General features: G+C 42.7%; 2 protein-coding genes across 3 annotated transcripts in view; both read left to right on the top strand.

Moving 5' to 3' along the window:
* The window catches only part of sertad2b (SERTA domain containing 2b), a 43,086-nt gene extending 37,413 nt beyond the window's left edge, over positions 1 to 5,673 (top strand). For both annotated transcript variants that reach the window (XM_047603605.1, XM_047603604.1), the window contains exon 2: positions 1,093 to 5,673. In XM_047603605.1, coding sequence (XP_047459561.1) covers positions 1,097 to 2,386 — 1,290 coding nt within the window. In that variant the 5' untranslated portion in view covers positions 1,093 to 1,096 and the 3' untranslated portion in view covers positions 2,387 to 5,673. The remainder of the gene's footprint in view (positions 1 to 1,092) is intronic.
* A 5,335-nt stretch (positions 5,674 to 11,008) lies between these two features.
* On the top strand, positions 11,009 to 26,545 carry slc1a4 (solute carrier family 1 member 4). The gene is made up of 8 exons (XM_047602225.1): positions 11,009 to 11,870; positions 18,453 to 18,495; positions 20,665 to 20,730; positions 22,996 to 23,162; positions 23,330 to 23,563; positions 23,968 to 24,162; positions 24,285 to 24,419; positions 24,918 to 26,545. Exons 1-8 carry the CDS (start codon positions 11,356 to 11,358, stop codon positions 25,147 to 25,149), a joined length of 1,587 nt encoding a protein of 528 aa, XP_047458181.1. The 5' UTR covers positions 11,009 to 11,355; the 3' UTR covers positions 25,150 to 26,545.
* Positions 26,546 to 26,810: the final 265 nt, after the last annotated feature.

Raw genomic sequence — 26,810 nt, 5'->3', positions numbered from 1 at the left:
GTCCGAAAGCCCCGATCTGAACTTTCAGCGTTCAGTTTCTGTCTTTGTCTGACTGCGCGTAACGTTGGTAGTATTGAATAACCGTCTCCTACTACCACCTCGCCAAACATCCACATTGCATAACTTACAAATTTCTGCCTGACTGACCTAATTTTCCAGAGTCAACTACCTCCACACTCACATGTTTAGTCACATGATTTTGGTTCTTCTTCTTCTTCATCGATTATCGGCAGCTTTGAGGCCAGACAACCACGATTAAAACAGAAGAGGAAGACGATGTTTTGATGTGGTTTTGGTTACATATGTGGCTACTGCACATGAGAACGCAACAAACCCAATCTTTATTAAATCAAATACTTAACAATTGAGTGATATTGTTGAGCTAAGAACCGTTCTTATAATGTTCAAGGCATAAAACAATCCAGTGTTCTCACCCAGAGTGAGACGATGTGAACTTATAGGAACTAATTTGTTGAAACATAAATTATCTGTCTATTAGGGGTGGAGAGGAACCCGACACAAATAATACTTAAATAGTTAATAGTTTTAAAATGATTTGTATTGGAGAACAAGAAAAACATCCAATCAAAAAGCTTCTTTTCCTCATGTGACCTCAGTGAAGTCAGATTAAATCAACTCTATTAGCTGCATTTAATGAAAAACATCAACCAGTACTGCGTACACATCCATAATTATTATAATGGATAATTAAACAATACTTATTTTAGCAATTAGAAGTTGCACCTACTTTGTATTTTATTCAAATACAAATACTGGATGTCATACTATTTATATATCTATGTGTCTTGGCTGAAATCATTTTATAAGTTCCTGCATCGGCCCTAATATTGATCACAAATTTGAATTGGTGTCAAGTTGCTGCAATGTCAAAATAGTTTCCTATTCCAGGCTGGTCCCGCTACGCCGGTATGTCAAGTTCAGCAAGTTTTCAGAAACTTGTGGAAGGACGGACATTTTCTGGTCATGCGTCATAATTAAACAGGTTAAAGAACAGGTTAAAGAAAAGCTGCAGAGCGACTGATTTCTCATCGCCTCCTCTCTGTGTCCCTCTGTTTTTTTTGTCTTTTCCAGATATATGTTCGGTAAAGGTGCGAAACGGAAGCTGGACGAGGATGAAGAGGGGCTGGAAGGCAAAACGCTGGAGGTGCCGCTGGCGGGAGGGGGGCTAGGCATGGCCCCGGAGGGTCTCTCCAAGGTGTCGTACACCCTCCAGCGGCAGACCATCTTCAACATCTCCCTGATGAAGCTGTACAGCCAGCGGCCGCTCGGCGAGCCCAGCCTGGAGCGCCGCGTCCTCATCAACAACATGCTGCGGCGCATCCAGGACGAGCTGAAGCAGGAGGGCTCCCTGCGGCCGCTGCTGCTGCCGCCCTCGCCGCCGCCCGACGACCCCATGGACGAGGGCTTCCGCGAGGCGCCGCCGTCCTTCGGCGTCCTGCCGGCGACCGCGCAAGTGTCCCAGCCTTCTGCGCTGCTGATGCCGGCGATCGCCCCGCCGCCCTCGCCCCACCCGATGGTGCCTCCCAACTGCCAGGCACCCCAGGCCGGCCTGAGCCGCGCGGAGGCCGGCCCCGCCCCTCTGGAAGCCTGCCTTACTCCAGCCTCTCTGCTGGAGGAGGACGGCGGAGATTCGGCCTTTTGCGCTCCGTCCCCGCCCACTCCTCCTCTGTCCCCGCCCCCGGCCCCGCAGCCTCTACCTTCAGCACTTCTGAGCCAGGCGTCCTCCAGTGTCCCTGTGCCTATCTTGTCCAATGACGCTTTCCCCTCCACTCTGAGTGAAATGGGCCCTTCCACAGCCATAACAAGGACAGCAGCAGCTAATACTACGACCATGACTACCTCCCCTGCTCCCACACTAACTTCCCAGCCCCCCTATTTAGCAGCACCCGCGGGCCCCCCCAGAGACTTCAGGACCGTGGGTGCTAAACCAGAGGCAGCTGGCGTTTTCTTAGTAGAAGGCCGCTGCGCTGAGCTCCGACCGATGGACACTCTGCCCACACTGCCCCCTGGTGGCCTGGTAGACATTTCCTCCTCCCCTTCCTCTCCCTCCTCCTCCCCTTCCTCTCCTCCCCTCTCCTCCTCCTCGCCCTCCGGGTTCCTCTCAGACTTGGCGCTGGACGACGTCCTGTTCGCCGACATCGACACGTCCATGTATGACTTTGACCCCTGTACGACGGCGGGGGCCGTGGGAGTGACGGCGGGAGGCGGCCTCTCTAAACTGTCGCCCGTGGTGACGGCCGACGACCTCCTCAAATCACTGTCGTCGCCGTACAGCGGCCCCGCCCCCCAGGTTTCAGCCAATCAGCCTTTCAAAATAGATCTGACAGAACTGGACCACATCATGGAGGTGTTGGTGGGTTCATGACTCGAGGACGCCTCCACCCGAGAAACAGAGACCGTTTTATGAGGATAACAGACTGGAATGAAAACTTTGGGATCGATTTTTTTTGTTTTTTTCTTTTTTTTTTGTTCGTTTTTTCTTCTTTCTTTTTTTTTTTAAACTCTCTTCGAAGGTCGGTAATTGTAAACATCGATGGTGATGTCAATTAGTACTACTATGACAACTACTACCACACAACACTGTGCATTTACTGTGCTCGCCTTTCCAAATATGGAAATGAAGTAACCGGGAAACAAAGACACACACAAACACACACATTTTTATTATTTTATTTGTTTTTTTTTGCATTTCTATACTTGTGAGAACTTCCCTTCATGTCCTAAAGTGAAACCCAACCCTGGCTCCGATCTTTAAACCCGAGCATACGCCTTAACCCTGAACGGCAACTGTAGAAACGGAAATTATTCCTCATTCTCTCTCTACAATCATCACAAGTAAAGAAATACAAGTCAACACACACAAACATAACACACACACACACACACACACACACACACACACACACTGTATTCACGGCTTTTAGCAGATGAGTGCCTTTTCAAAATGACCACTTATTCAATTCCTGTTTTTACAGTATTTTTTCTTTCTAGTTCTTTTCGTTTTAACAGCCTAGATCGGTCGCTCCTCGACGTTTTTTTTTTTTTCCTTTCTTTAATTTATTGTATTGTATTAAAACTGTTATTAAGTAAGGTAATTTCTCATGATCAAATAATAATTATTTAATCTTTATCTTATTACAAATGCTATGTTTTATTTGTAAAGCAAAAGCATAAAAAAGGTTTTTACGTAGTTTTTACCAGTGTGCTAGATCGCGTATTAGCTTGGCTGTGTAATAATGCTTTGGGAGTAGCTCTAAAAACACATCGCCAGGTTATTTGATCATTTTTATCTTTTTTTTTTTTTTTTTTTGGTAGAAGGATATTCTCGTACACATCAAGTCTACGAACTATTATTTCTTCCCCTTCCTTACTGGCAGGCACATATAACCGTGCCGGATGCTCTCGCTCTCTCGCTCTCTCTCGTATGAGCTGGTTATCGTTATTCAGGTGGAGCTACAACCACGGGGAAGCTTGACGTGTTCACGTCGGACGCAGCCGACTCACGGGTCCCAGACTGGGTGCAGAGGTTTAGGGACGACACGTGTGACTAAAGTGGCACCAGTGAGACTTTTGGTTTGATTCCTACTCACTTAGAGACTAATCCCAGCAGGACGTACAGTATTACACACACACACACCCCTCTCGTATTTGCCGACTATGTTTACTTTACATTTTGAACAGGAGCCAAATCTCTGGGTTCTGCTCACATCCCGAAAAGAAAAAACTCATGTATGTTTTAAAGCACATACTTGAGCAGGAGGGCTTAATCCGGCTTGTGAATAATTCGATGAAGTAGGGAAACCCGAACCTCAGTATTAACCCGATACTGCAACCACGCGTGTTGTTTTCAAAACACTACCCCCCCCCCCAACCCCTTCTTCCCTTCTTCCCTCGCACAGGCCACAATGCACCACTTTAGGCACAATGACACATTACAAGTAACTGATGAGTACAGAATTCATAGAGACATCACTGTATCTGGTACATATCTTCTATATTTGTCCGTCTGTTCTCAGCAATATGTGAATTTTTTAAAAATTTGGTGCAAAGGTCCAGAACTGCAGGGTAAGTCGAACCCCTAAAACCCTCCTTGCATTGGTGCAAAATTGTCTGGTAAATGCGCCAATTTAGTGTCTTATAATTATTTATTTGTTTTTTTGTTTTTTTTTGCAGGATTTGTTCTTCGTAAATGCCCACTTTTCCAGAGCTTTTAATTGTTGAGTAATGACAGAATTCTATCTATGTTCTGGGGTTTTGAACCTTAAATATTAGACAGAGATTACTTACACAATTACACAGATTACTCATTAGAGCATTTTTCTTATTAGTGAGACAACACCTCCTACATATCTTCTACATTTGTCAGTCTCTTCTCAGCAATATATGAGTTTTTGAATTTGCTGCAGTTGGTCCAGAACTGCAGGGTACATCCCCAGTAGAGATTTTAAGTTGAAAACCCTAAAGCCCTCCTTGCATTGGTGCGAAAACGTCTGGTAAACTACGGGACTCAGTAGTTGTTTATAGGACAGAATGTATTACCTGGAGTCGGAGGATGAATGGATGGATGAATTTTTTAAAAAAAAAAAGAATAAACAAAACGTGTTCCAGTGACACATCATCAGCTTCCCAGTGCAGATTTGACTTCATCTCGAGCGTGAGGTTATGAAGTGAACTCAGAGCAGAGCTGAGCACATAAGCAGCACCGGTTAAAACCGTTTGTAGACGACTGTGTCTTGTTTCTTTCACTATGTTTGAATTTTTTGGAGTGCTTGTTTTCTGTTTTTTTTTTTTTTTTTCTTGTCGAAGTTATTTATTCATATTGTTTTATCCTTTTTCTGTGTAAATATATTTATTTTTGGATCTGAAGTGAACATTTGGATTGTAAATGTGTGTACAGAATGTGTGGTAAGAATGTACTTCAGATAGGAATGTATCTGAGTGTGGAATTATGGGTGGAAGCCATTTTTTTTATATCCATGGGTAGTTATATTCTTATGTTAATCTGTTTGTTTGTTGCTTTGTTATTGATTCTTTTATTATTTGTTTTTTTTGTGGGATGGTGGCCACGACTTTTTACATGTTTTGTACTTTTCTTTCCTCGATCATTTTCCAGCTGAAGGCGAAACAGTTCATGCAGCAATACTCAGAAAACAAAAACCCATCTCCAACGTTCAGATGTCAAGACTCCAAAGCCTGTCATAGACGCTTCAATGCCAAAAGTAATGTACATAGTATGAACAACATTCGAGCTCCTGAGACTTTTTTTCGATCAGTGTTTGTCACCGAATCGGTTTTGTGGCGCTGTCCCGAGGGCGCTGTACGAGGACTGACCGCAGCTGAGGCTGATTCCCTCTACGAAGGCTGTATTTTACACAGACCTCAGAGCTGTGCCTTTTTCTATGCAATAGAACACAAACACACAGAAAGAGAAAGAGAAACTATCAGCTGACCACTCTACTGGGATCCAAATGTGGACTGTAGAATATATATATATATAATCACATATCACACATATATGTATATATACACTGTATATATACATATATGTGTATGTGTGTGATAAATGGACAGCTGTCTATGAATTTGAAACAGTCTTACTTTTGTAGTTTTATATATATATAAATATATATATACAATAAACTGTAAAAAGAGTGGATGTCTGTTTGTCTTTATTTTTTTTTTATATACTACATCCTACAGCTAGATAATGAACCAAACCTTTAGTCCAAGCTCTACCAGAACTACCTCAGGATAAAAAACAAGATGGGAAGCTTGAAAACATGGAGTGGACCATGGCCCAGCCTCTAGACTTTAACCCCATGGAGCTGGTTTGAGATGAACTGGACAGAAGACTGAAAGCAAAGCTCTCTCTGAAAAATATTTGATTTCCATTTTAGAAAGAAAGAATGTTACAGATGTGTTAACATGTCAAAGTCTGAGAAATAAACTAACCTGAACTTGTAGAGCGTGAAGTCAAAGCATTGTGCAGTTCCCCCTGGTGGCTGGCTGGTGTATGAGGTCATAAGCCCCGCCTCCTCCATGTTAGTGGAAGTTTCTAAATTAAAGGGTCAAAGTACATTTTAAATGCATTTTATTTAAGAGGGTTTATATAATGTAATGCAGTATTATTATTATTATTTTATTTTTAAGCAGTTATTTGATGCTATAATAACAGGAAGTGACATCACGGTGGCTCTAAGTGGAAGCGACTGCATCATCTAGAACCGATTTCTGTGTTTCCTGCAGGCTAGAGAGGGCAGCATCCGAGCAGCCGGGGTACGTGCACAGACTCTGGCTCCAAATTTGCAAGCTGGCGCCGCCCATATCCCCAGAATTATAGCCTCACTTTGCTCAGGGGAAGGAGATGCGTCCATTAAGTGTCTTATAATTTTTTTTTTTTTTTTTGCAGGATTTGTTCTTCATAAATGCCCACTTTTCCAGAGCTTTCAATGCTTGGGTCACGCCAGAATGCTTTCTATGTTCTGAGATTCTGAAAATGCCCCGGGAGCTTTGAACCTTAAATATTAGACAGAGATTACTAACACAATTACACAGATTACTCACTGCAGCATTTTCTCGTTAGCGACACAACATCTTTTATTTTTTAGAAAGAATGCAACACTCATCATTTTGAAACAGTACTCATATAGCAACTCTTTAAATTCACACATAAGCAGCTGTTGTTGTCCAGCCAAGTGAATCTGACAAACAGAGCCATTCATAAAAGGTTAGCCTACTGATGCTGCTACCCCGCAGCAACACATGTCCCTTACAAGATTCATTTATTTTGGAAATTCAAAAAGCCTGCACTAATTTAGAGTCACCACCGCCGCCACCAGAGCAAGATTCTGAAAGTTTAGAACAAACTTATGTGCATGGGAAACACATAAAAACATCCGATCCTCATTGTGGCTTCAACGGTTGTTTAAAGAAAGATAAGAGGCTCCTTCAAGTTCTTCTGATTCTTTTAGAGGGAAATGTCTCCAGGCTTATTATGAATTATTTTATATAACTGAGAAATTGTTGACTTGAATGTAGTTTGCAGTGGAGGCCTCAAGTAAAAAAAAAAAAAAAAAGAAAAAAAAGAAAAGAAATGAATGCAGTGGTTATTACAAAAATGTGAGGTCCAGAGCTTGACCCTTCTCATCAGATGGAGGTTCAGTCTTCCAGGTCATGGTTTATTTAGAAAGGCAACTTGACTTGTAGAGTTTCTTTCATCCAAGTAGCTTCTTCAGTTCTAAACATCTGTGGGTGTTACCCATCAGAGAAGACAGATGGTTTGGAAGAGGAGTAAAGAAACTCCGTCTAGGTCAAACTGGAGCATGAACAGGGGAGGGACCAACCCCAACAACTCTACTCTAAAAGTCAAGTTGCCTTCCTTTCATGTTTTTACTCGGTTCTAATGAAGCGTGGTTTATATCTCTGTGGGACTAGCTTTTGTTTCTACTTCCTGCGTCACTTTCAACAACATGAAACATTGGCAGAAATTTCACCGAAGACGACTCGTACAAATGTCTGTATCTCTGAACCTCCTCAGTTAACCTTTCCTCTGTGTGATCTGTCTTTATTGATCCAAAACAATCGATTGTTTGTGTCTGTGTCACTGTGGTGCGTAGTTCCATTTCTGGGGAGGTGCACGTTATCCTACAGTGTAACAGGGTGCGTTGAGTTAATGCAGAGGCTACGGTGATAACGCAGTCACCTACGCAGAGACTTTGCAGTATTTTCCAGCTACTTCTCCATCTTCGCCATTATTTAATTGATTGCTTTGGATCTATAGACCCCTTCATGGCCTATGTCACCATGACGTCACAGCGTTAGCTGGAGGCAAAACAGAGGGAAGCCTGAGGTGAACGCTGTCACTGTCAACCGTGAAAATGTCGTCTTGCTGTATTTTGGGGGGCAAAACCGAAAAATCAAAAACACTAACTTGAAGTTTTATCACATACCAGCCACTGCCAGTCACAGGCAACTTTGGTTGAACATGGTTGATACATGAGGGGGTCTATAAACATGGACAACATCAATGAAAGGTTAACTGAGATACAAACATTTGTATGACTCGGGTTGAGTGAAATTTCTGACCGCTGATCAGTGTTTGGGTGCCATTTTTACAGAGCACATTGGCTACGTGCATAGGTTATAGCATCGAGAACCCAACTGGAAGTAGCTCACCTGGAGGGAACGCAGGTATTTCAGTGTTATCCTTTAGCCTCCATCTGTGTAAAAATGTCTGTCCAGGAGAACATATGTCATTTGGGCAGCTGGTAGCTAGTGTTTGTGGCTTTTTTCAAAATCAACACCAAGAATTCAAGCATAGAATAATCATGTTTTATCTTTCATTTGATTTAAATGAAGTCGTCTTCACCAAGGACCACAGTGGATAATGTGCATAATGTCAACAAAAAAACAAACAAAACAACAAAAATACATTATACGTGTTAACTGACAGACAGATGAAGGTGTATAGTATTATATTTGTTTCTAATTTTACTGACGTACTGTTATTTTCCGACTAGTGTCCGACTAGTGTCTTGGACTAACGCTACATACCACAACACCATCATTCAGTGCATTTAGATTTTTATGTGAGGTATATGTGATCATATCTCACACGACTGCACAAGTAAACTCCGTCTTTCCGTTTGTCACCGCTTCAGAGTGGCCATTTATCCGTCTCCGCGATGAGGCTGAGCTCGTGTCTTTCTCTGTTTTCCTTCCAGCTCTCGGTGGCACGGTGCCAACATTAGCCACTGTTAAACAGCCATGACTCCTGATCCGCAGGCCCGTGGTTATTTCCAGCATTCAGGCCACACAGCTGTGAGGGGAAGGGGGACAGTCTGTCTCTATTGGCGGAGGGAGGCGAAGTTTAACTCAACTTAGCAACAGAGGAGCGGGGGGTCAGCGAGGACAGAGGGAGGCAGAGTACAGTCAGTGACAGAGGCAGTGGCACAGACAGAGGGCGGCTGGCGTCCAAATGAGAAAAGAGAAGCACATGCACGGATTTAACCTCCAATCAGTAAATAAGAGGCAGGCATCTAAATATTGAATAGATTAGATATTAGAACATTAGAACAGCATTAAATGTAAACCTACACTACACAGCATGACCACTGATGTGATGCTATGTCCAAAATATCCCTTTATATAAACGAATCAGCAACAACATTATGACCATTGACAGGAGAAGTAAATAACATTTAAACATGTGGATGTCACTTAGACATGTAGCGCCCACCTAGACCAGACCAGACACCCCCAGTCCACAGCAATGACAGTCCTTGATTGCAGCAGCCACTCCCAGCACTGACACAGAAAAAGAGCACAAGGTGTTGACCTGGCCTCTAAATCCACTAGATCCCAAACTGATCAAGTATCTGTGGGATGATCCACTACAAAGGCCCCTCCTCTCAACCCATAGGACCCGAAGACTTACACGATATTAGGAAAACATCTGTGCACAGCGTTGACTGGACGTCCTGAGGTCAAAAGCGGGAAACGCCACCAAATCCCAAGCGACGCAAGAATCAGGAAGAAGGAGCGTGAGGAGGTCGAGAAATATCAAGGTCTGAAAGAAGAACTAGAAAGGATGCTGAGCTGGATACTGAGCGGGCGTGAAGAAGGAAACCGCTGAGAGGGGAAGAAAGACGAGCAGAGAAAACTCTGGGGTGAAAAACAACAAGGGCGAGAGAATAATTGGACTTTTATTTCCAGCAGAAGCAGTAATAAATGGGGATATTAAAAACCTCTCCTGCAGCTACCAAGATGTAATTCATTCTCATGTGCTGCCACAGCTCATCTTTGTCTGAAGCCTTGTCCACCCGCTCTCCTATGGCGCCATCTCAAGGTTAAACCGCAGCAGTGCATCAAAGATAGATTCTTTAACCTCGTCCTCAGCAATTGCATCATAAAACATGTTGTGGCTCATCAAAGAATGGACATGGGCCTTCTGAGGGCGTCCTGTGGTGTCTGGAAACAGGATTTTGTTAGTGGAGGTCTTTGAGGGGAGGGTCCTCTGTGGATCATCCTACAGATAATTGATCGGTTTGGAATCTAGTGAGTTTGGAGGCCAGGTCAACTTCTTCAATGCATCCTGCTGCCATCAAGGAGTGTCACTGCTATGGGGTGGGGGTGTCTGGTCTGGTCTAGGTGGGTGCTACACGTCTAAGTAAAATCAACATGAATGAATGTCAGGTCCAAATGTTTCCCAGCAGAAAACTGAATTGTCATTTACTTCCCCTGTGAGTGGTCTTAATGTTCTGGCTAGAATGCACTAAAAGATATTTCTTCTACATTTCCTCCCGGGGAGTTAGATGATGATTTGAATCAAAGGAAGCCAACAGCGCCCCCTAGGAGGCGGGTAGCGCTGACCATGGTGCTGACAGGCCTTGGCTCTCCATCCTTCACTCTCCCTCCCTTCAGGCTGACACTTCACTTTCCTCAGGTAGTTCATATGGACTTTTAGATGCTTTACATCCCCCTCTATAACCTCTAGTGTTCTGTGCACGTTCGATATCCTTTTCTTTTCTTTTCTTTTTGTCTTATTTCAACCCAGTTTTGCTATAAATCTGAAAAAATAACGAGCTGACTGCAGCTCTCTTAAATCGGGCTGACAGCTTTGTGAGAGGACCGTCCTATAATTTCATTACGAGGCCATGCTGCAGAGAAAGACACGGCCTCTGCAGTGGTGGACATGTGAAATAAAGACCAATGTTAGCTGATTCAGGGGGAACACCTTGGTGCAAATATGAAAGCTTCACAAAACAGAGTTTGTATTGAAAAGTAGAACCTCGGAAGCTTTTGTTTTTCCTCGTGAAGAAGACGTGAATCCAACTGATGCTTAAGCTGTAGGATGGAGCAGAGGAAAGAAGATGTGTGGAAGGAGAGAACAGATAAGGGGAATCTGATTTGGTGAAGGTATATGTTATTGGTATGTATTAGGTATAGATTTATTGAGCCTCGTCTACTTTTGAGTTGATGCTGAAATAAAGTCAGTGTTTTTCACTCAGCACACTGGGGGTGTGCCACATTGTCAGAGACCCCGGCAATCTCTCCCGCTCTTGCATCATTTGCTCCTGGTATAAAGCAGCCTTCCAGCCCTTGTGCGCATGTTCCACTGGCCCCTTTTTGTGTGTCGTCGCTCCTTCTCCATTGGCTCTCGCCTCCGCTCCGCTCTCGGTCTTTAAGCTCCAGCGGTCCAGGACCAGCCTTCACACGGTGCGTACGTACGCAGAGCGTGTACGTGTGTGTGAAAGAGCGCATCCAACCCACGCTGCCCGCAACCGGCTTCCCACGTTTCTCTGAAGAGGAAAGACAAGAAGAAGAAAAAAAAAGATGGAGAAAAAGAGTGAGATCAACGGGCACGCCATGCCCAACTCGGCCTCCACCGACCGGATCTTGGAGAAGAGCGCGGAGAAGAGCTGCAGGCTGAAGCTGGTGGAGTTTTTAAGAAGGAACCTGCTGGTGATCATGACCGTGTCCGGGGTGCTGGTGGGCGTCGGGCTCGGGATGACGGTCCGCAACATGAACCTGACCAAAGCGCAGATGACCTACTTCGCCTTCCCCGGAGAGATGCTCCTGCGGATGCTGAAGATGATCATCCTGCCCCTGGTCGTCTGCAGCCTCGTGTCCGGAGCCGCCAGCCTGGACACCCGCTCCCTGGGGAAGCTGGGGGGCATCGCCGTCTCCTACTTTCTGGTGACCACGCTGATCGCCTCGGGGATCGGGGTCGCCCTGGCCTTCATCATCAAACCCGGGGTGGGGGCCGGAGCCTTGAACAGCAACAGCCTGGGACTGGAGAGCGTCAGCAGCAACAAGGAAACCGCGGACTCCTTCCTAGACCTGGCCAGGTAGCTACTCTTTAACGCTTCATGGGGCACTCATTGATGTACTTGGTGTTATCTTTTTTGATTTTTTTAATTTTTTATTTTATTTCATTGAGGAAATCAACGAATTTACCACATTAGACAACATTATGCTGCTTGTTCCTGGTACCTAATCATGAATCATCAGTTATGCTCAGCATTCATGCAGAGGTGGACCTTGTAGCAGGAGCTTTAGGGATGCTTTAATTTCAGACTACTGTGTCACAAAGCTATCATTTGGTTTAAAAATAAAGAATAGAAACTGCACTTAAACGAGAAGATAAGTGTAAAACAAACTTAAAAATATCCTTTGTCTCTCCTTTTGGACATCTTATCATAGACAAAACCTTTAAAAAACGTTTTTCAATTGTTATGCTGCTTTTAATGCATGCCTCAATATGAGGCACAGGGATGCAATTTAAAATGTGTGCTGAAGTAGTTGTGTATGGTTCCTCGCCCTATAAAGTGTTAATCATAGTAAACTTAGCTGTTCACCAGTCAGCAGCAACAGAGATGAGGCATGTTGGTGTGCAAAATGTCTTCAACTTTATATATATATATATATATAAAGTTGATACACACACACACACACACATACATACATACATACATAAAGAGTCTAGTAATTCTCTATAAACGGAAAGTAAGCTTTACTTAACTTAAAAAAAATGCCGTATTTGCAATTTTCCACTGCTTAGTATGTGAATGTTGAACTGGCAGTCAGTGGTGAAAGCACATTCACTCTAGTGTGACTTTGAAATACTCACAATTTGTGTGAATGCTTTAAACTGTCGTAATACAACGCAAAAGAAAAACACAGGGGCCAAACTTATTTACAAGCATTTTAGTCTCCTATGTCAAAGAGGAAAAGTCGCCATGTTGGATGTGCTTTACTCCGCCCACACGCGGATACTCCAAATATGGACATGGGAGTTGTGTTGGGGCGGAGCTAAAGTAGCCTGTTACTTAAGGTTGAGACACGCCCCCTCTAATCTCAAACCAAACCAAGTCTTTCGTTGATCTTGTTATCTTAACATTGATCATATGGAAAAAGTAACGACACATAAATGTTACATACTTTCTGGGCTAATATTTCACAAACTGACATACTTTGTTTAAACGTGTTATTATTAATTACATTTTGAGTTCGGTGCCAGTTTGATAACCGTGGCGAGCTCCCGTTAGCCTGGCTAACAAACCAGGGCCTTGTTGAAAGGTTAGCCTACCAGGCTAGCTATGTTGGGCACTGACACCGACCACGATTCTCCAGATTCACTGACCAGATGTTCTGGTAGGAGTGGAAGGAAAGCAGCCAGGTATTGTTTGTATTTAAAATTATAAAATGGACCAAAACCTCATATTCAGCTCAGGTGAGGATTAGCAGAGAGACCAAGACTAGCAGCTAGCAGCTAGTGACCTCTGGCAGTGCCCGTTACATACCTTAATTATACATTATTTTAATGTATAATTAAAATAATGCATTAATTAAAAAATAAAGTTGTCATGAATATTGAAATAAACCATTAAGACCAATCCCGTTTTTTGTATCAGGCTGTAAACATTTTTTATATCTATGTCAAGTTGGGCTTTTTAACATTGGAGTCTATGGGGATTTGCTCCTTTTTGGAGCCTCAAGCGGCTACACTGCAGTTTTTTTGCTCTTAAACATGAGCTTCATCACTCAGACTCTCTTTATCAAATTAAACAGAATCCCCCCCTTTTTTTTTATCTTGTGAACTTAAAAATTAGATTCTGCTCCTGCTGCTTAAAAAGGTGCATCGCAATTAATTTTTCATCAGCTGATTTGAATGCCGCCACATTTTTATGGATTTTTAACTGTCTCGCAATGCATCGTTACATCCCTAGTGGAGATGTCGTCCATATTTTATACAGTCAGATCTATGGTCTGGGGAACTGATTATGTTCTGGCCAATGAGATTATTTGGGGCGGACTTTTGGCCACAAGTTGAATTTGTTTACCACAAAATAAATGGCTCTGGTTGGTTGTCCAGTAGCGTGCAGAGGTATCTTTGTCCGTGCACGCTGTCTGAATCACGCCCCACGGTGAATTACAAAAGTTGCATGCAGAGAAAACTTTTATGCTTCTTCCAGCTTTGCTTCTTCAGGAGTCTCAGAGTGGTTTGATGCACACTGATTCAAACCCTTATGGGACGATTGTTCGTAAAAAGCCTGTGACCACAGCAGCAGGCTCAGTGGCCTTCGGCCGTCCTAATAATACGTCCCTGCAGCGTGAGGGAAAGCCGACAGCTGCTGAAAGGATCTGGGGATATTTTGAGGAAGGCGAAGAGGAGCGGCAGAGCGCAGGACAAAGTTATCTCCCGCTCGCTGCAGTCAGCACTTCACGCCTTATCATCATGAGAGCAGGTGAACGGTGTTCTTTTGATTCTCAGTTCCAGTGGAAACAAGCTGTGTGTAATTCAGACTCTCACACTGGAACTGGCTCAGTTTTTATTCCTGCTACTAGTGTAGTTTGAGATTTACAGCAGTAAAGATAAAAAAAAAAAGTGTTAAACATTTGTTGATGCAAATGCCTGAACATAAACAGCTGTTACAGCTAGTTAATTCCTTTTTGCACATGTGCTATTGCTGCAAATATAGAAAAGTAAAATATTAGTTGTATTCTACACGACGTACATAGTCCTGAAAGGGTGGACACTGAAAACTTTGGTGAGTTCCTGCCTTTTTTGATTTGGACTAAAACTACATATCTCACTATAAATGGCCAAAGGATGAACGCCAATAAACTTTTTGGTGATGAAATGCTTCATTATCTGGTATCATCGGGTCAGAAATTGAATTTGTCTTATACTTTGGTTCACTTTAATTCACGCCCTGCTGTGCTGTGACCTGGCAGCGCCTGGAAATTCAAAAATAGTCAAAGAGTTTCAGCGTGAGAGGAGCTCAAGCAGACAAGAGGTCGCCTACGCGGGCAGCTAGCGACCTGTGAGGACACCCAGCTGTCACTCAGAGTGGCCCCGCCCACTGTTTTACATCACCAGGAAGTGGTGCATTTAATTTCTATTAACAGGCAGATACTTAGCTATTATAGAGAGTAGGGGGACTGTTTGCTGAACAAGTCCAACAAGTCAAGTTGCTTTTTTTTTCCAAAAAAAAATAATAAAAATTGGATATAAACTATGGTCTTAATGACTGAGAACCTTCACAGACACATCAGTAAAAAGTCAGAACAGACCTGAGACTTTTGTAGCTTCATACACTCTAAAAAATCATGTGTTGACTCAACGTAACCATTTGATTGCATGGATTTTATTTTTAAGTTATTTCATCTTAGGTTGCAGAGTATATGTTTAATACAAGAAACACTTTTTGCCTTGTCTTCCACAAACTTATTTAAGTTAAAAAAGAACTTAATTGTAGTTGTGTTAAAACCAAACACAACAGAAAGAGCAGGGAAAAGGGCGGAAATGAACCGCAAACCTTTCAGTTATTGGATGACGGGTCTTTTCTCTATATTTATTCTAACATATTTCTATTCATTTCATTGTAATCAAAAATGATCATGCAAATATTTTTTTTAGTGCAATAACTTATTTGTATCTTCGTCAGAATATATTTTAAGTTGTGCTGCTAACTCAATACACCTCTATGTTGAGTTAAGGCAGAAATATCTGTTGATAATTCATGTGTTATTGAGTTAAGACTCTTTTTTTTTGTCATTTATACCGACATGTTAAGTTATTTTAATGTATTTTTATGCAGAAAAAGCTCTAGATTTAGAGCTATACTCACTAACCCCATGAATCATTTTTTTATAGTGTAGTTAGTTTACTGACCATCATGGAGGCGTCTTCAAACGTCTTCCACCTGATTTATAGCTACAGGTGGTAGATGCTAGTTTAGTTTTAGTTGAGCTCAGCCCTTTTTCATCCTTTTTTAAAATCAGTAGGTCAGCCTGTAAAAAGAGTCCAATATTCAAATAAAATCCTATCATGTCAAGTCTCATCTTGTTAGCATTTCGTCACAGAGATTACTTTTAGCTCGCCAGAACAAATTTACTCTGCAGCAATCACAGATCACGTTACAGCAGCGAATTAAACATTATCTCCGCTTGAATTAATACGATCATGCATGACGTTTGCCTTTGATTTAATTAGGAAATCAAGCTGTTATGTAACCGAGCTTTAAAAAGTTTTGCACAAAACCAAAAGGCTCTGTGGGAAAAAAGCACGCCAGCTCTCCGCTCTGGTTTCCCCGGGTTAATCCACGTCCTCGCACACTGGTCATATGACGGGAGGTGACCTCACTGCTTCGCGGAGGGGAGACAAGTCTTTTAGCCAAATACTTACACTTCTTAGCAGCATTAGGCCAGAAAAGAAAAGGAATCGGGGCCCGGGCAGCAGCGTGGAGCTGAGTGGAGTTGATGGGGGTCATTGGGTTATGAGCTGAATCGCTTGGCTCTGGTCCGGCCGTGGGAATAAATGTGAGCAAAGTCTGTATTTCTTTGCACAATACAGTACGACCCCAGAGGATGAAGTTATGACAAACACGCACCGATACGTGGAAAAGGCCGGCAGGCTTCCAGTAAGCCCACTGTGATTATCCTGAAAACTCAGGATGGCGTCTACGCTGTCAAGGAAAACCTTCTGGTAACAGCTGAGGCAAAAATGACTCATCTCACAGATTCTTCATCAGTTTGGGATGTAGTGAGTTTAAAGTCCGGATCAACACCTTGTGCTGTTCTTCGTGTGTTTCTGAGATTCTCCTAAAAGGTTCTGTGTTTAGTGAGGACTAGTATTAATTTGTAAATGTTTTCATGCTAATACCCTAATGTGCTCAGCAGTGACTTAGTCATGCATTACGATAATCTGACCACTGTTTTTTTTTCTTTCCAGTAACGTGTTACTATTTTCAAACCATTAATCAGATTAAAGTTACTTATCAAAGTTACTGTGAGGGGCAGCTGCTGAATGTAGCTAATAAAGTTACTTGTAATCTAACTTACTTACTTTTAAAATCAAAGTTACTTTTTGAAGGAGTCAGTAATCGGATTACTTTTTCAAGCTAATCGGCAATACTGGTGCTCAGCATTAAACATCCAGTGACTCTATGCTTTAGTTCAATTGAATCAATTGAATTAACTATTTATTTGTTCATTTATTTTTTTTTTTGTGCTAATCTTTATATCTTTAGTATTAACATGTCCATTAAACGTGGCTGGGATTCAAACCAACGACCCCACGGTCCCCCCCAAATCTGCTTCTGCTACCACTTTCCACATCTGCATAAAACTATAATTTAACCTGATTTCATTTCTGCCTCAAGCTTGTGACTAAACCTCATCTGTTTTTAGCGTTTTTAGAACATTTTATGTGGAAACGTTATTGCGTAATGGTCGGTCAACAGCAGGAACAGCTGACGTAGGTGGAAAGAGGTAAAGCAGCCGTCTGGACGCTTTCCAACCCAAATATTGCAAAATGGAAGGATTTTAATGATTAGATACGGGAATAGTTTCATTGATTTTTTTTTTTTAAATATATGACGAGAAAAATAGAAACTAGAATGACCCTCGCCTCCTGCTGCTGCAGCCTCTGCAGATCATGTCTGTACTTGCTGTGAACTAAACGTTGCTCATCACTGGTGCATCATTCATCCACAGGGAGCGACGTGGTACCATAACACCACTGGAACTTCATCTTTAGTTCTTGGTGTTTCCTGTCTTGCTTTACTTCGTGTGTTCTCCCTCTCGTCAGTTTTACTGTGATGTGGTTTCAGCTCATTCGCAAAAAAAAACCTTTCAGTGGAAGCACGAAATTTCATAAATATCACTTTTATTTTGTGAAAAACTGTAACTGTAGAAACGCAGCTAGTGACATGCACAGAAAAATGTAGTGTGAACCAAGTGGTGATAATAATGACAAAAATAACAGTTATCAAGCTGGCATTTGAAATAAGAGATGGAAAAACAAACGAAAGAGGAAAAATGAAAATATAATATAATTTTAATAATACTGCTCCTTTTTGGAATTCTATCATTATTATTAAAATAATAACCATATAGTGGAGGATTGAGGTTTTTATTAAAATGTTATTAAAGTATTTTGTTGCATGATGCTGTCACCCCGTAGCGTCTCCCTCCTTTGCTACTATAACGGCCCATTAAACTGCAATAAAAGAATTGTGTAATTACCGCTTTGAGCCATTACCCTAATTGATAATAAGAATTAGTTTGTAATATTTACTTTTGTTCCCATTTTACACTTACACTTATTTACTTTTGGCAAGTATATTTTACTCACAAAAGTTCTGTACAGAGAAAATGGCAAACTCAGGCATGTACAGCTGTTATGTAAAATATGTTAAATGTCCTGTGGATATGAAACATCTCAAGCTGAGTGGTCGGCCGGTAAAATGAAGCAGGCGGTAGATCAGTGCCTTGACAACTGCTCTGTCAGGGGATTTAAGCAGCAGTGGATTTTATTGAAGATCCTTGCAGCGAATGTAGGAGTCAGTTAAAGTAATTAACAGAGAGGAGAGTTTTTTCAATGGATCTAACATTTTTTTTGTCTCTCTCTCTTCCTTCCTCAGGAATTTATTTCCAGCAAATCTGGTGGCCGCTGCTTTCCGCTCTGTGAGTGCCTGCTTCTCTTCACCACATCCCATCACATCACATCGCATCACATCCCATCACATCGCATCACATCACATCACATCACACTGTCCTCACATTTCCTCCTGTTGTCTGTCACTCATCAGAATTTATTTCTCCGCCCGCGTGGACGTTCATTACCGAGCAGCTGTAAATCCCCCTCAGCCGTAGCGCCGAGAGCCTCATAATGCCTTTTAATGAGAGGCAGACCCCTGCTCTCCCCTCCTTGTCGTTTACCAGCCGTTACCACGGCGACACCATTCCACTCTCGACGGCCTAGCAACCGGCCTCGACCCGCTCTTGGACACGGCCCGCTACACTTCCTAGAATGAGCCTGGGAGAACAAGGATAGGAAGCAGGAAAGTTCAATATTTGGAGATGCAGGGAGATGAAATGACACACACACTTATACACACACATATACACCAACAGGAAAGCACTTACACACACACTTAGTCATGCACACGGTCATGCCATCAAGGAGCTGCATTAAAATCAAACCTGTGAATCATAAACTCACAAACACGTCTCCAGTTTAAAAGTGCAGGAAGGTCAGAGAGTTCAGTACCCCAACTTCCCCTCTCAGCCACCCCCACTCTGTCCATACTGTGGGGGACCCTCTGTGGAATAAATCCAACTGTGGATTAAACCAAGAGAGCAGCAGAGAGGGGAGATTCACTCAAAAATACCATCATGCAGATTTTAGATTATATATACATTTATATATGTATAGGGACTGCTCGTCTCCATATGAACAGTATTTCAGAATTCGGTTAAAGTTTCTATGGCTGATTTAAATCCTATATCCTGTAGGGCTGTGAAAACGGAGCGAGGGTTTATTGTTGCAGTTTTGGTCACGGGTCACGGTCTAAACTTTAAATGGATGGTGTCCAGACTTCGACTTAACTGAAAAGACCGCTGTTAGAAAAACGAAGGCGACTGAAGACATACAGCATTTATCGAAACTTCTTGCAAGAGCGTCTTAACATTTTGGGGCGTGCTGTGTGTTTCAGAGAGTCGACGCATGGTGCATGGTTTTGTGCTTTCGCTTCTTCTTGGCTCCTTTCCAGATAAGCAGAAGAAACGCGACGTTCATGCAAATAAGTAGTTCAACCACGCATTTCTGTCTGAAGCGAGCCATTCTCACATCTTTAGTTGCGTCCCTTGCTTCTGGTGTGTAGGCTGAATGTTTATTCATTCATTTTCTGTGACTGCTTGTCCTCTGGAGGGTCACAGGGGAGCTGGATTCTATCCCAGCTGTCATTGGGCAAGAGGCAGGGTACACACTGGACAACATGCAAACTCCAACAAAAACTTTATTTCATACACTCTAATTAATTTCCACTCCCTTTAAATTGAACTTTTATATCTATTGTGATTAAACCAAGGGCTTAAAATAGCCAGTTCCCTTTCTACTGTTTTTATTAGTTCCTGCAGGTCATTTGATACCATGACAATGTCATTCAGATAAATAACTTTGGCCCCAAAACAGACCCCTGCAGAACCCCAAAGGTTATTATTCTACAGCTGGATTTACCATTATTAATATTCAGATATTGAATCCTATTATTAAATAACTTCTTAGCCAATTGTGTGCAACAAACCTAATCCCATAACTTGTACAGAAGTAGTGAATGATCAAAGGCTTTACATAAACCAATAAACCCCCTATTGTTTTGTTTTTTTAATCTATTGCTGTTGCCTTGTTTTCAACAAAATCCATCATTACTAGAGATGTTGATTGATTAAGTCCATACTCACTTAATATATCATATTTCTCTTTCAAGTCTATCTACAAATAATTTTTCAAGGATTTTTGAAAATTTAAGGAAGGACCAACACGGGTCTGTAATTTAGATTACTAGCGCAACAACAGCCCTGACTACTACTAATCAGAGTTGAAAATGTACTTACACACTGAGACAAACGTGGATGTGTTTGCACACAGAGGATTTGGCTTTTCTGTTGTGTCCTGCAGCTAGCATACTCTGGAATTTACTCATGCTTCCCCTGTACATAAACTGGGACTTGACCAGATTGCATGAGGGCCCAGCACACATTGTTTGCATGTACGCCGCCACTACACACTTCAAATGTACTTAACCAAAGAGGATGTATAATTAACCAGAGTTTCTTTTCTGTATGTTGCAGTACGCCACCGACTATAAGATGGTTGCAATGGGGAACGACACCAATGGAACGGCTCTCTATCAAAAGGCAAGGACAGGAAACATCCCGTGACTTTCATGCAATCACACATGTGTAAAAAGCAGAATGTTGACGGTAGAAGTGCTGTGAGCTAGGGTTTATCCCTGCAGCATGTTTGCTCTGAGCACATAGAGGGCTCTGGGATATGAAGTCACAGATTAGGTGCAGTATTGAGACTAATGGAAGACTCGGTCTTAATGCTTGATCTTGTTTAATTGATCCTTTCATATGTCTGAGCTCCACTGCTCCCGAATAACCACTAAAGAAACATTAGCTAACATTTAAAACTGGGAGATTGGGCCATGAGTTATATCTACTCCACTTCTACAAATGTGTGCACAGAGCAAATACCAGCAGGAGCTCAGTTTTGTTTACACTGATCACGTATCAGCAAAAAGCATCCTCAACTCACTCAAATCATTTTCATCTGACTACTAACTGTAACACTGCCATGTGTGTTTAGACCCAGCCTCATGTTAGATTTATCTGTATCATGCTATGCCTCTCAGCTTTCCCTATCCTGGTTAAAAAGTGATCCTTTCTGTGTAATGACTGTTGAAACCTGTTATCCATAATTAGTTTCACAAACGCTTCAATTTCTGGTTTGCAGTCTTTGGTGCCACGTAGAGCAAAAAGAGCTAACTCCGTCCTTAAACTTGCAAGAGCTTTATGTGCTGTTATTTCTTTCTGAAACATGGGATGTGGGAAATATTTACGATGGTTTCCCAGACAACCAGAGTCTAGAAAGGTCCAACTGTCAGCAACATAACCCTGGACGACAAATCACTTTATATATGAACGGGACTTTAAGGCGCCTGTGTTCCTGGAAGATGAACTGCAGTGGGAATAGTTTAGGTTTTGTTGCATTTTGCTCATTTATGGCAGGCCTTTGTGGTCATTTTCTATTATTTGCTAGAAGAATGAAGCCTTTAGAGTCCCTGTCCCTTGTACAGTCCTTAGACAGCCTTAAAGTGAGTGGATCCAGATTAGGTAAAGACCAAATTTCGTCTTGTCTAGTGGTGTGACGAATCAGTCACAGAGTGTCGGCCACTGGACAGGTCAGCTCAACCCCATAATGTGTGCATGTGAGGGCAATAATGTGCTCATGTATAAAGGGAACAAATAACCTCGTAGAGGGTTGAGTGCAGATTTACAGATTGCTTCTGAGTCTGTTCCATGAAGTGGACGTTGCATTGGTGTAATGAAGCACAAAGGCTTTTTAACCTTTCAACTAATGCAGGAAACCAAGGTTCTCAGTAGGAATCCACTCAAATGGTTGGTTCCCAATATGCACCAGAGACTCTGCCGTAACTCAGGAACTTTTATGACTCACAGGTCAGAGGTTCCGACTATATATATAATTATCTAAGATAAACACGTAGCTGTAATCTTCTAAATCCTGCTAGCCACCATGGCATGCACCTGTTGACTCAGTATAGTGGAAGAGTTGTGGGGGATGTGATGCTGGCATCGCTCCATGGTATTTGTTTGTCGTGGGTCATGGTGGACACTTTCCCCCAGTGCCAGGGGATGAAGCTGGTGTAGCTGTGGGAGAGCTCCGTACAATGGGAAGGGATTGGGGTCAGGATTTGTCCTTGTCCTTATTCGTTATCCATCACCCAGTTCAGTGAATCCTTCAACTGCCCACAGACCCACAGACTCCTGCACACACGTACTCTGTAGTAAAAGCTACTCTTTGACGAGATGGCCTCTCCCCAGTGAAAGGTCATGAAAGTCATCCTTGACCTCTTGTTTAAAGTGTGATCAATGCACATTTTAGGCTGTTGATAAGATCATGTTTCCACCTCTTAGATCTGGATTGAAAAACTGCTACCCGTAGTCCAGACATACTGGGCTATGATATCATGAGAGTTTGTAGATTGACATCCTCCCAATTCCTGACTTTTTCTCTTGTGGCACCACCAGTTTAAAAAAAATGGTCTTGAGTCAAATACCTGCAAAATAAAAGACATTCCCATCAGCCTCCACCTACAAATATGCTTTTAAACCTTCAACAACATTTTAATGAGCCATTAACCAATAACACTTCAGTGTCAGACCAAGTATGCACCTTCAGACTTGGTTACCCGGTAATTCAGACTTGACAAGTTAGATTCAGAAGTATGAACTCACACAAGTGAGTTTTTCCTGGCTCGAGGCCCCTTATTAGTCTGTTTCTCCGTTTATATTTAAACTAATTTGAAGTTTCTCAACAGCTTTTCTCTCCACTGTCTTGTTCAGTCTCTTACAATGCGACTCTGTTGGGTGTTTTAGGTCCCTATCGGTACCGAAACAGACGGCATGAACATACTGGGCCTGGTGTTATTTGCCATGGTGTTTGGCGTAGCGCTGCGGAAACTGGGAGAAGAGGGAGAGGAACTGATTCGTTTCTTCAACGCTTTCAACGAGGCCACCATGGTGCTGGTGTCCTGGATCATGTGGTAAGAAGAGCATTTGAATTTGTACGACACCAAACACATATATGCAGGATATTTTCTGCGTTAAGGGTCAGTGAGCACTGATTGTGTGCATTTGTTTCTGTACTCATTTGTCCCTTCAATTGCTTTCCTTCTGCTTTTTCCAGTTAAACACTTCTTGTGTCTCTCAGGTACATCCCCTTTGGCATCATGTTCCTCGTGGGAAGCAAGATCGTGGAGATGGAAGACGTGGTTCTTCTGGTCACCAGCCTCGGAAAATACATCTTTGCTTCCATCCTGGGCCACATCATCCACGGAGGCATCGTCCTGCCCCTCATCTACTTCGGTTTCACCCGCAAGAACCCCTTCAGTTTCCTGTCAGGCCTCATCACGCCCTTCACCACAGCCTTTGCCACCTGCTCCAGGTAAACTGTCGCACCACAGGTCTCTGACGCACCTTGATCAGGAATTTACTATCAGACCCTGAATTTAAAAGAAAGTGAACCAACTTTCACCTTTTTACCTTTTAGTTTGTATTTAACCTTAATCTGGCTGCACCGTCTGTCCAGTTTGCATGCATTAAATACGAGAGAAGATAAAAATAATGGGAACTTGATCTGTAGAGTTTCGTGTTTCACCATTCTTCAAAGTAGGTTCCAAGTCTACCATGACTCGGATGACTGAGAACATTCAAAGACAAAAAAAAATGGACTATATCTTGCCTCAAAATTGGTTAGGCTGCAGGACTGGAAAATAATCAGAATGATGTACATCTTTACTTCATCTTTGTCCATTGAACCAAGCCCACACTCTCCTCGTCTCTCACCAGTTCGGCGACTCTTCCCTCCATGATAAAGTGTGTGGAGGAGAACAATGGCGTGGACAAGCGCATCAGCCGGTTCATCCTGCCCATCGGGGCCACGGTTAACATGGACGGCGCCGCCATTTTCCAGTGCATCGCCGCCGTCTTCATCGCTCAGCTCAACAACCACGAGCTGAACGCCGGACAGATCTTCACCATCCTGTGAGTCGAGGCAAAGATTTATTCAGTGTTTGTTACAGACACCAAGAGTTTCCATCTGTTAATACATTGAAGTTGCCTACCGTGATGGCTTATTATTGGAACATTTGTCATATTATTTCCAGGGTGACGGCTACGGCCTCCAGTGTGGGCGCAGCAGGAATCCCAGCCGGCGGCATCATCACCATCGCCATCATCCTGGAAGCCATCGGCCTGCCGACCAACGACCTCTCCCTCATGCTGGCCGTTGACTGGATTGTGTGAGTAAAGCCTGTGGCACACACCCAGCAACATCTCACCACGTATGCACACAAATTTACAGTAAGCAAATATAGGCTAGGGTTGCCCAACAGGGGTCAATTGGGGGAAAAGAGACATGAACAAGTGAAAGTACTTCCTGGTAGTGATGTCAAGGCGGTAAGTTTTGATTGGAAAGGTGCAGGACAGTAGGTGATGCGGCAAAAAGTATTTAATGAAAACAAGAAATGAGAACAAAGGTGCTGCAGACAGGGCAGGTGAATCCGAAACACAAAGACATGAACATGGCAAAAACATGACTAGAATGATGCAACCGAGAACAAAGGGCAAAGGCAGGACTATATATACACAAGACACACGAGGTGAAACCAATAAGTAATCAAGGGAGGAACACAGGGAGTAACACAAAACAGGAAACCAAGGATGTTTATACGGCAATCCTTTAGTTCGGGAATTCTTCTGACCAAAAAGAAACCAACCAGAGCCCTTTTTGCACTCAGGGATCGAACCACCACGGTGGTGAACGTGGAGGGCGACGCTCTTGGCGCTGGAATCCTCCACCACATCAACCAGAAGGAGATGAAGAAGCAGCAGCAGCACGAGGAGGAGCTGGCGGAGGTCCGGGTGGAGGTGGCGGCCAACGTTCAGGCGGAGGAGGAGACCTCGCCTCTGGTCACGCACCAAACCAAAGCGATAGAAGCCATGCCGGAGGCCATCGAGTCCGTCCTGTGAACTCGACGAGGCCCTTTAAACTTCGACACCTCTGACATTGCTGCTGACGGGGCATCGTTCTGATTCTGATAATGCCATCGGTTCATGCTGTCTACATGGTTGGACAGTCCACAGTGCACATAGTGCTGCTGTTGATTTAGAAATTTGGACACTTGGGTGAACACCTCAATGACGGTGTTTCCATAAAAGTACATTAGGATGTAACGAAATCAGAATTATAAATATTACCTCTTTCAGACACCTCAGTCGGAGTTTACATTTAAACATTGAAGCAAGTGTCAAATAAGCTTAAACATTCCCATAAAAGTTTTGTTAGTCACACGTTACACGAGATGTCAGAACATCAGGATTGTTTCTTCAGGCAGCAAATACAACGATCAAACATTAACTATAGAGGACTAACAACTTGCCACTTCTTTCAACTACAAATCCTGTATTTCAGTATCAAATTGGCCTGAAGGTTTAGTTTCAAAAAGCTAACTTGCCATAACCCAGAGAGATGTTTACAGGGTGTGTTGTGGACTCTGCAGGCATTGTCAAACATTGACTCATCGATGTCAAACGTTCAAATGACAGGTCAAGCGTTTGGCCCATTTTCTGGACGAGCCTTGTGCAACTTCTCAGTGACATGCTGGCCCTAATTGGCAAACAGTTTTGAACATTGGACCGTTTGGGTTGCCGTAATGAGCTGGTGGGAAAGCCCTCTGATCTCCAGATGAATCCTTCATTTACCCCTGAGTAAACAGAACACTAGGTTAGTTAGATAAACATGGTATACCATGGAAAAACCCAGCTGCCCCCAAGATTAAAGGTAGCTGCCTTTCCCTAGCCGATGTCAGCATTTTCCAGCCATATTTCCGTAACTCTGTAACCTTTAGCAAATATATTTGGTCCAAAACCATTGATTTATTATTCAAAATAGCTAAAGTTAATGGTGGTTTAAGTTAAATTTAACACTTGCTTAACTTACGAGGTCTTACATACAACAAGAGGGAGCTGTTCACATGGAGTTTATCCACGCGCATTGTAAACACAGCCCCGTTTGAAGGCAGCAAACAGAACGCTCACACAAAAGTAATAGTTAGCTCCTTTTATTTTTTTTTTTTTAGCTGTTTGCTTTGCTGTTCTCTATATGTTGACAAGACGTCATGATAAAGCTTGATTTATACTCCTGTCACAGGTCTATGCAGTAGGTGATGTATGTCAGAACTGACATGACATGATAGTATGGGCTTCATCTGGACTCCTCACCACACTCACAGTGTGTATTTTAAGGGGCGGGGCTTAGCTGGAGGCAAAACATCTCAAACACTATAGTCTGTAAATGCCGTCTAGCATATTTCAACAGATGTTTTGGCAAGAATGGACGAGGAAAACACATATTTTAGTTTTATTCTCTCTTTATCAAGTGAAGCCTCTCCTACAAAGATATTACAAGAAGTAAGTGGAGCCACTGTGGAGGGTAACGTAGTTAGTGCAACTTCTGCTTGGACACCACTGAAACATGCAGCTAACGTTGTGTTAGCTGGCTGTTAGCATTAATGTTAGCATGTAACAAGAATCCCCTAAATAATGATTAATTTAACATAATTTCCATCACAATTTATTCTAACCCATAATATTACCCAGGCTGAAACTGATTATGCATTACATATTAATCT

Source organism: Mugil cephalus, chromosome 13, assembly GCF_022458985.1.
Source record: "Mugil cephalus isolate CIBA_MC_2020 chromosome 13, CIBA_Mcephalus_1.1, whole genome shotgun sequence".
Lineage (NCBI taxonomy): Eukaryota > Metazoa > Chordata > Actinopteri > Mugiliformes > Mugilidae > Mugil > Mugil cephalus.
Note: the sequence above shows the minus strand (reverse complement) of the source record. Positions and strands in the feature narration are given on the sequence as shown.

Bases quoted from the DNA above. Each gene is read 5' to 3' on its own strand.
- slc1a4 (XM_047602225.1), top strand. From the start codon at position 11,356: ATGGAGAAAAAGAGTGAGATCAACGGGCACGCCATGCCCAACTCGGCC. The intron at 20,731-22,995 runs GCAAGGACAGGA...TGGGTGTTTTAG, and splicing joins GAACGGCTCTCTATCAAAAG to GTCCCTATCGGTACCGAAAC. The intron at 24,163-24,284 runs GTGAGTCGAGGC...TATTATTTCCAG, and splicing joins GGACAGATCTTCACCATCCT to GGTGACGGCTACGGCCTCCA.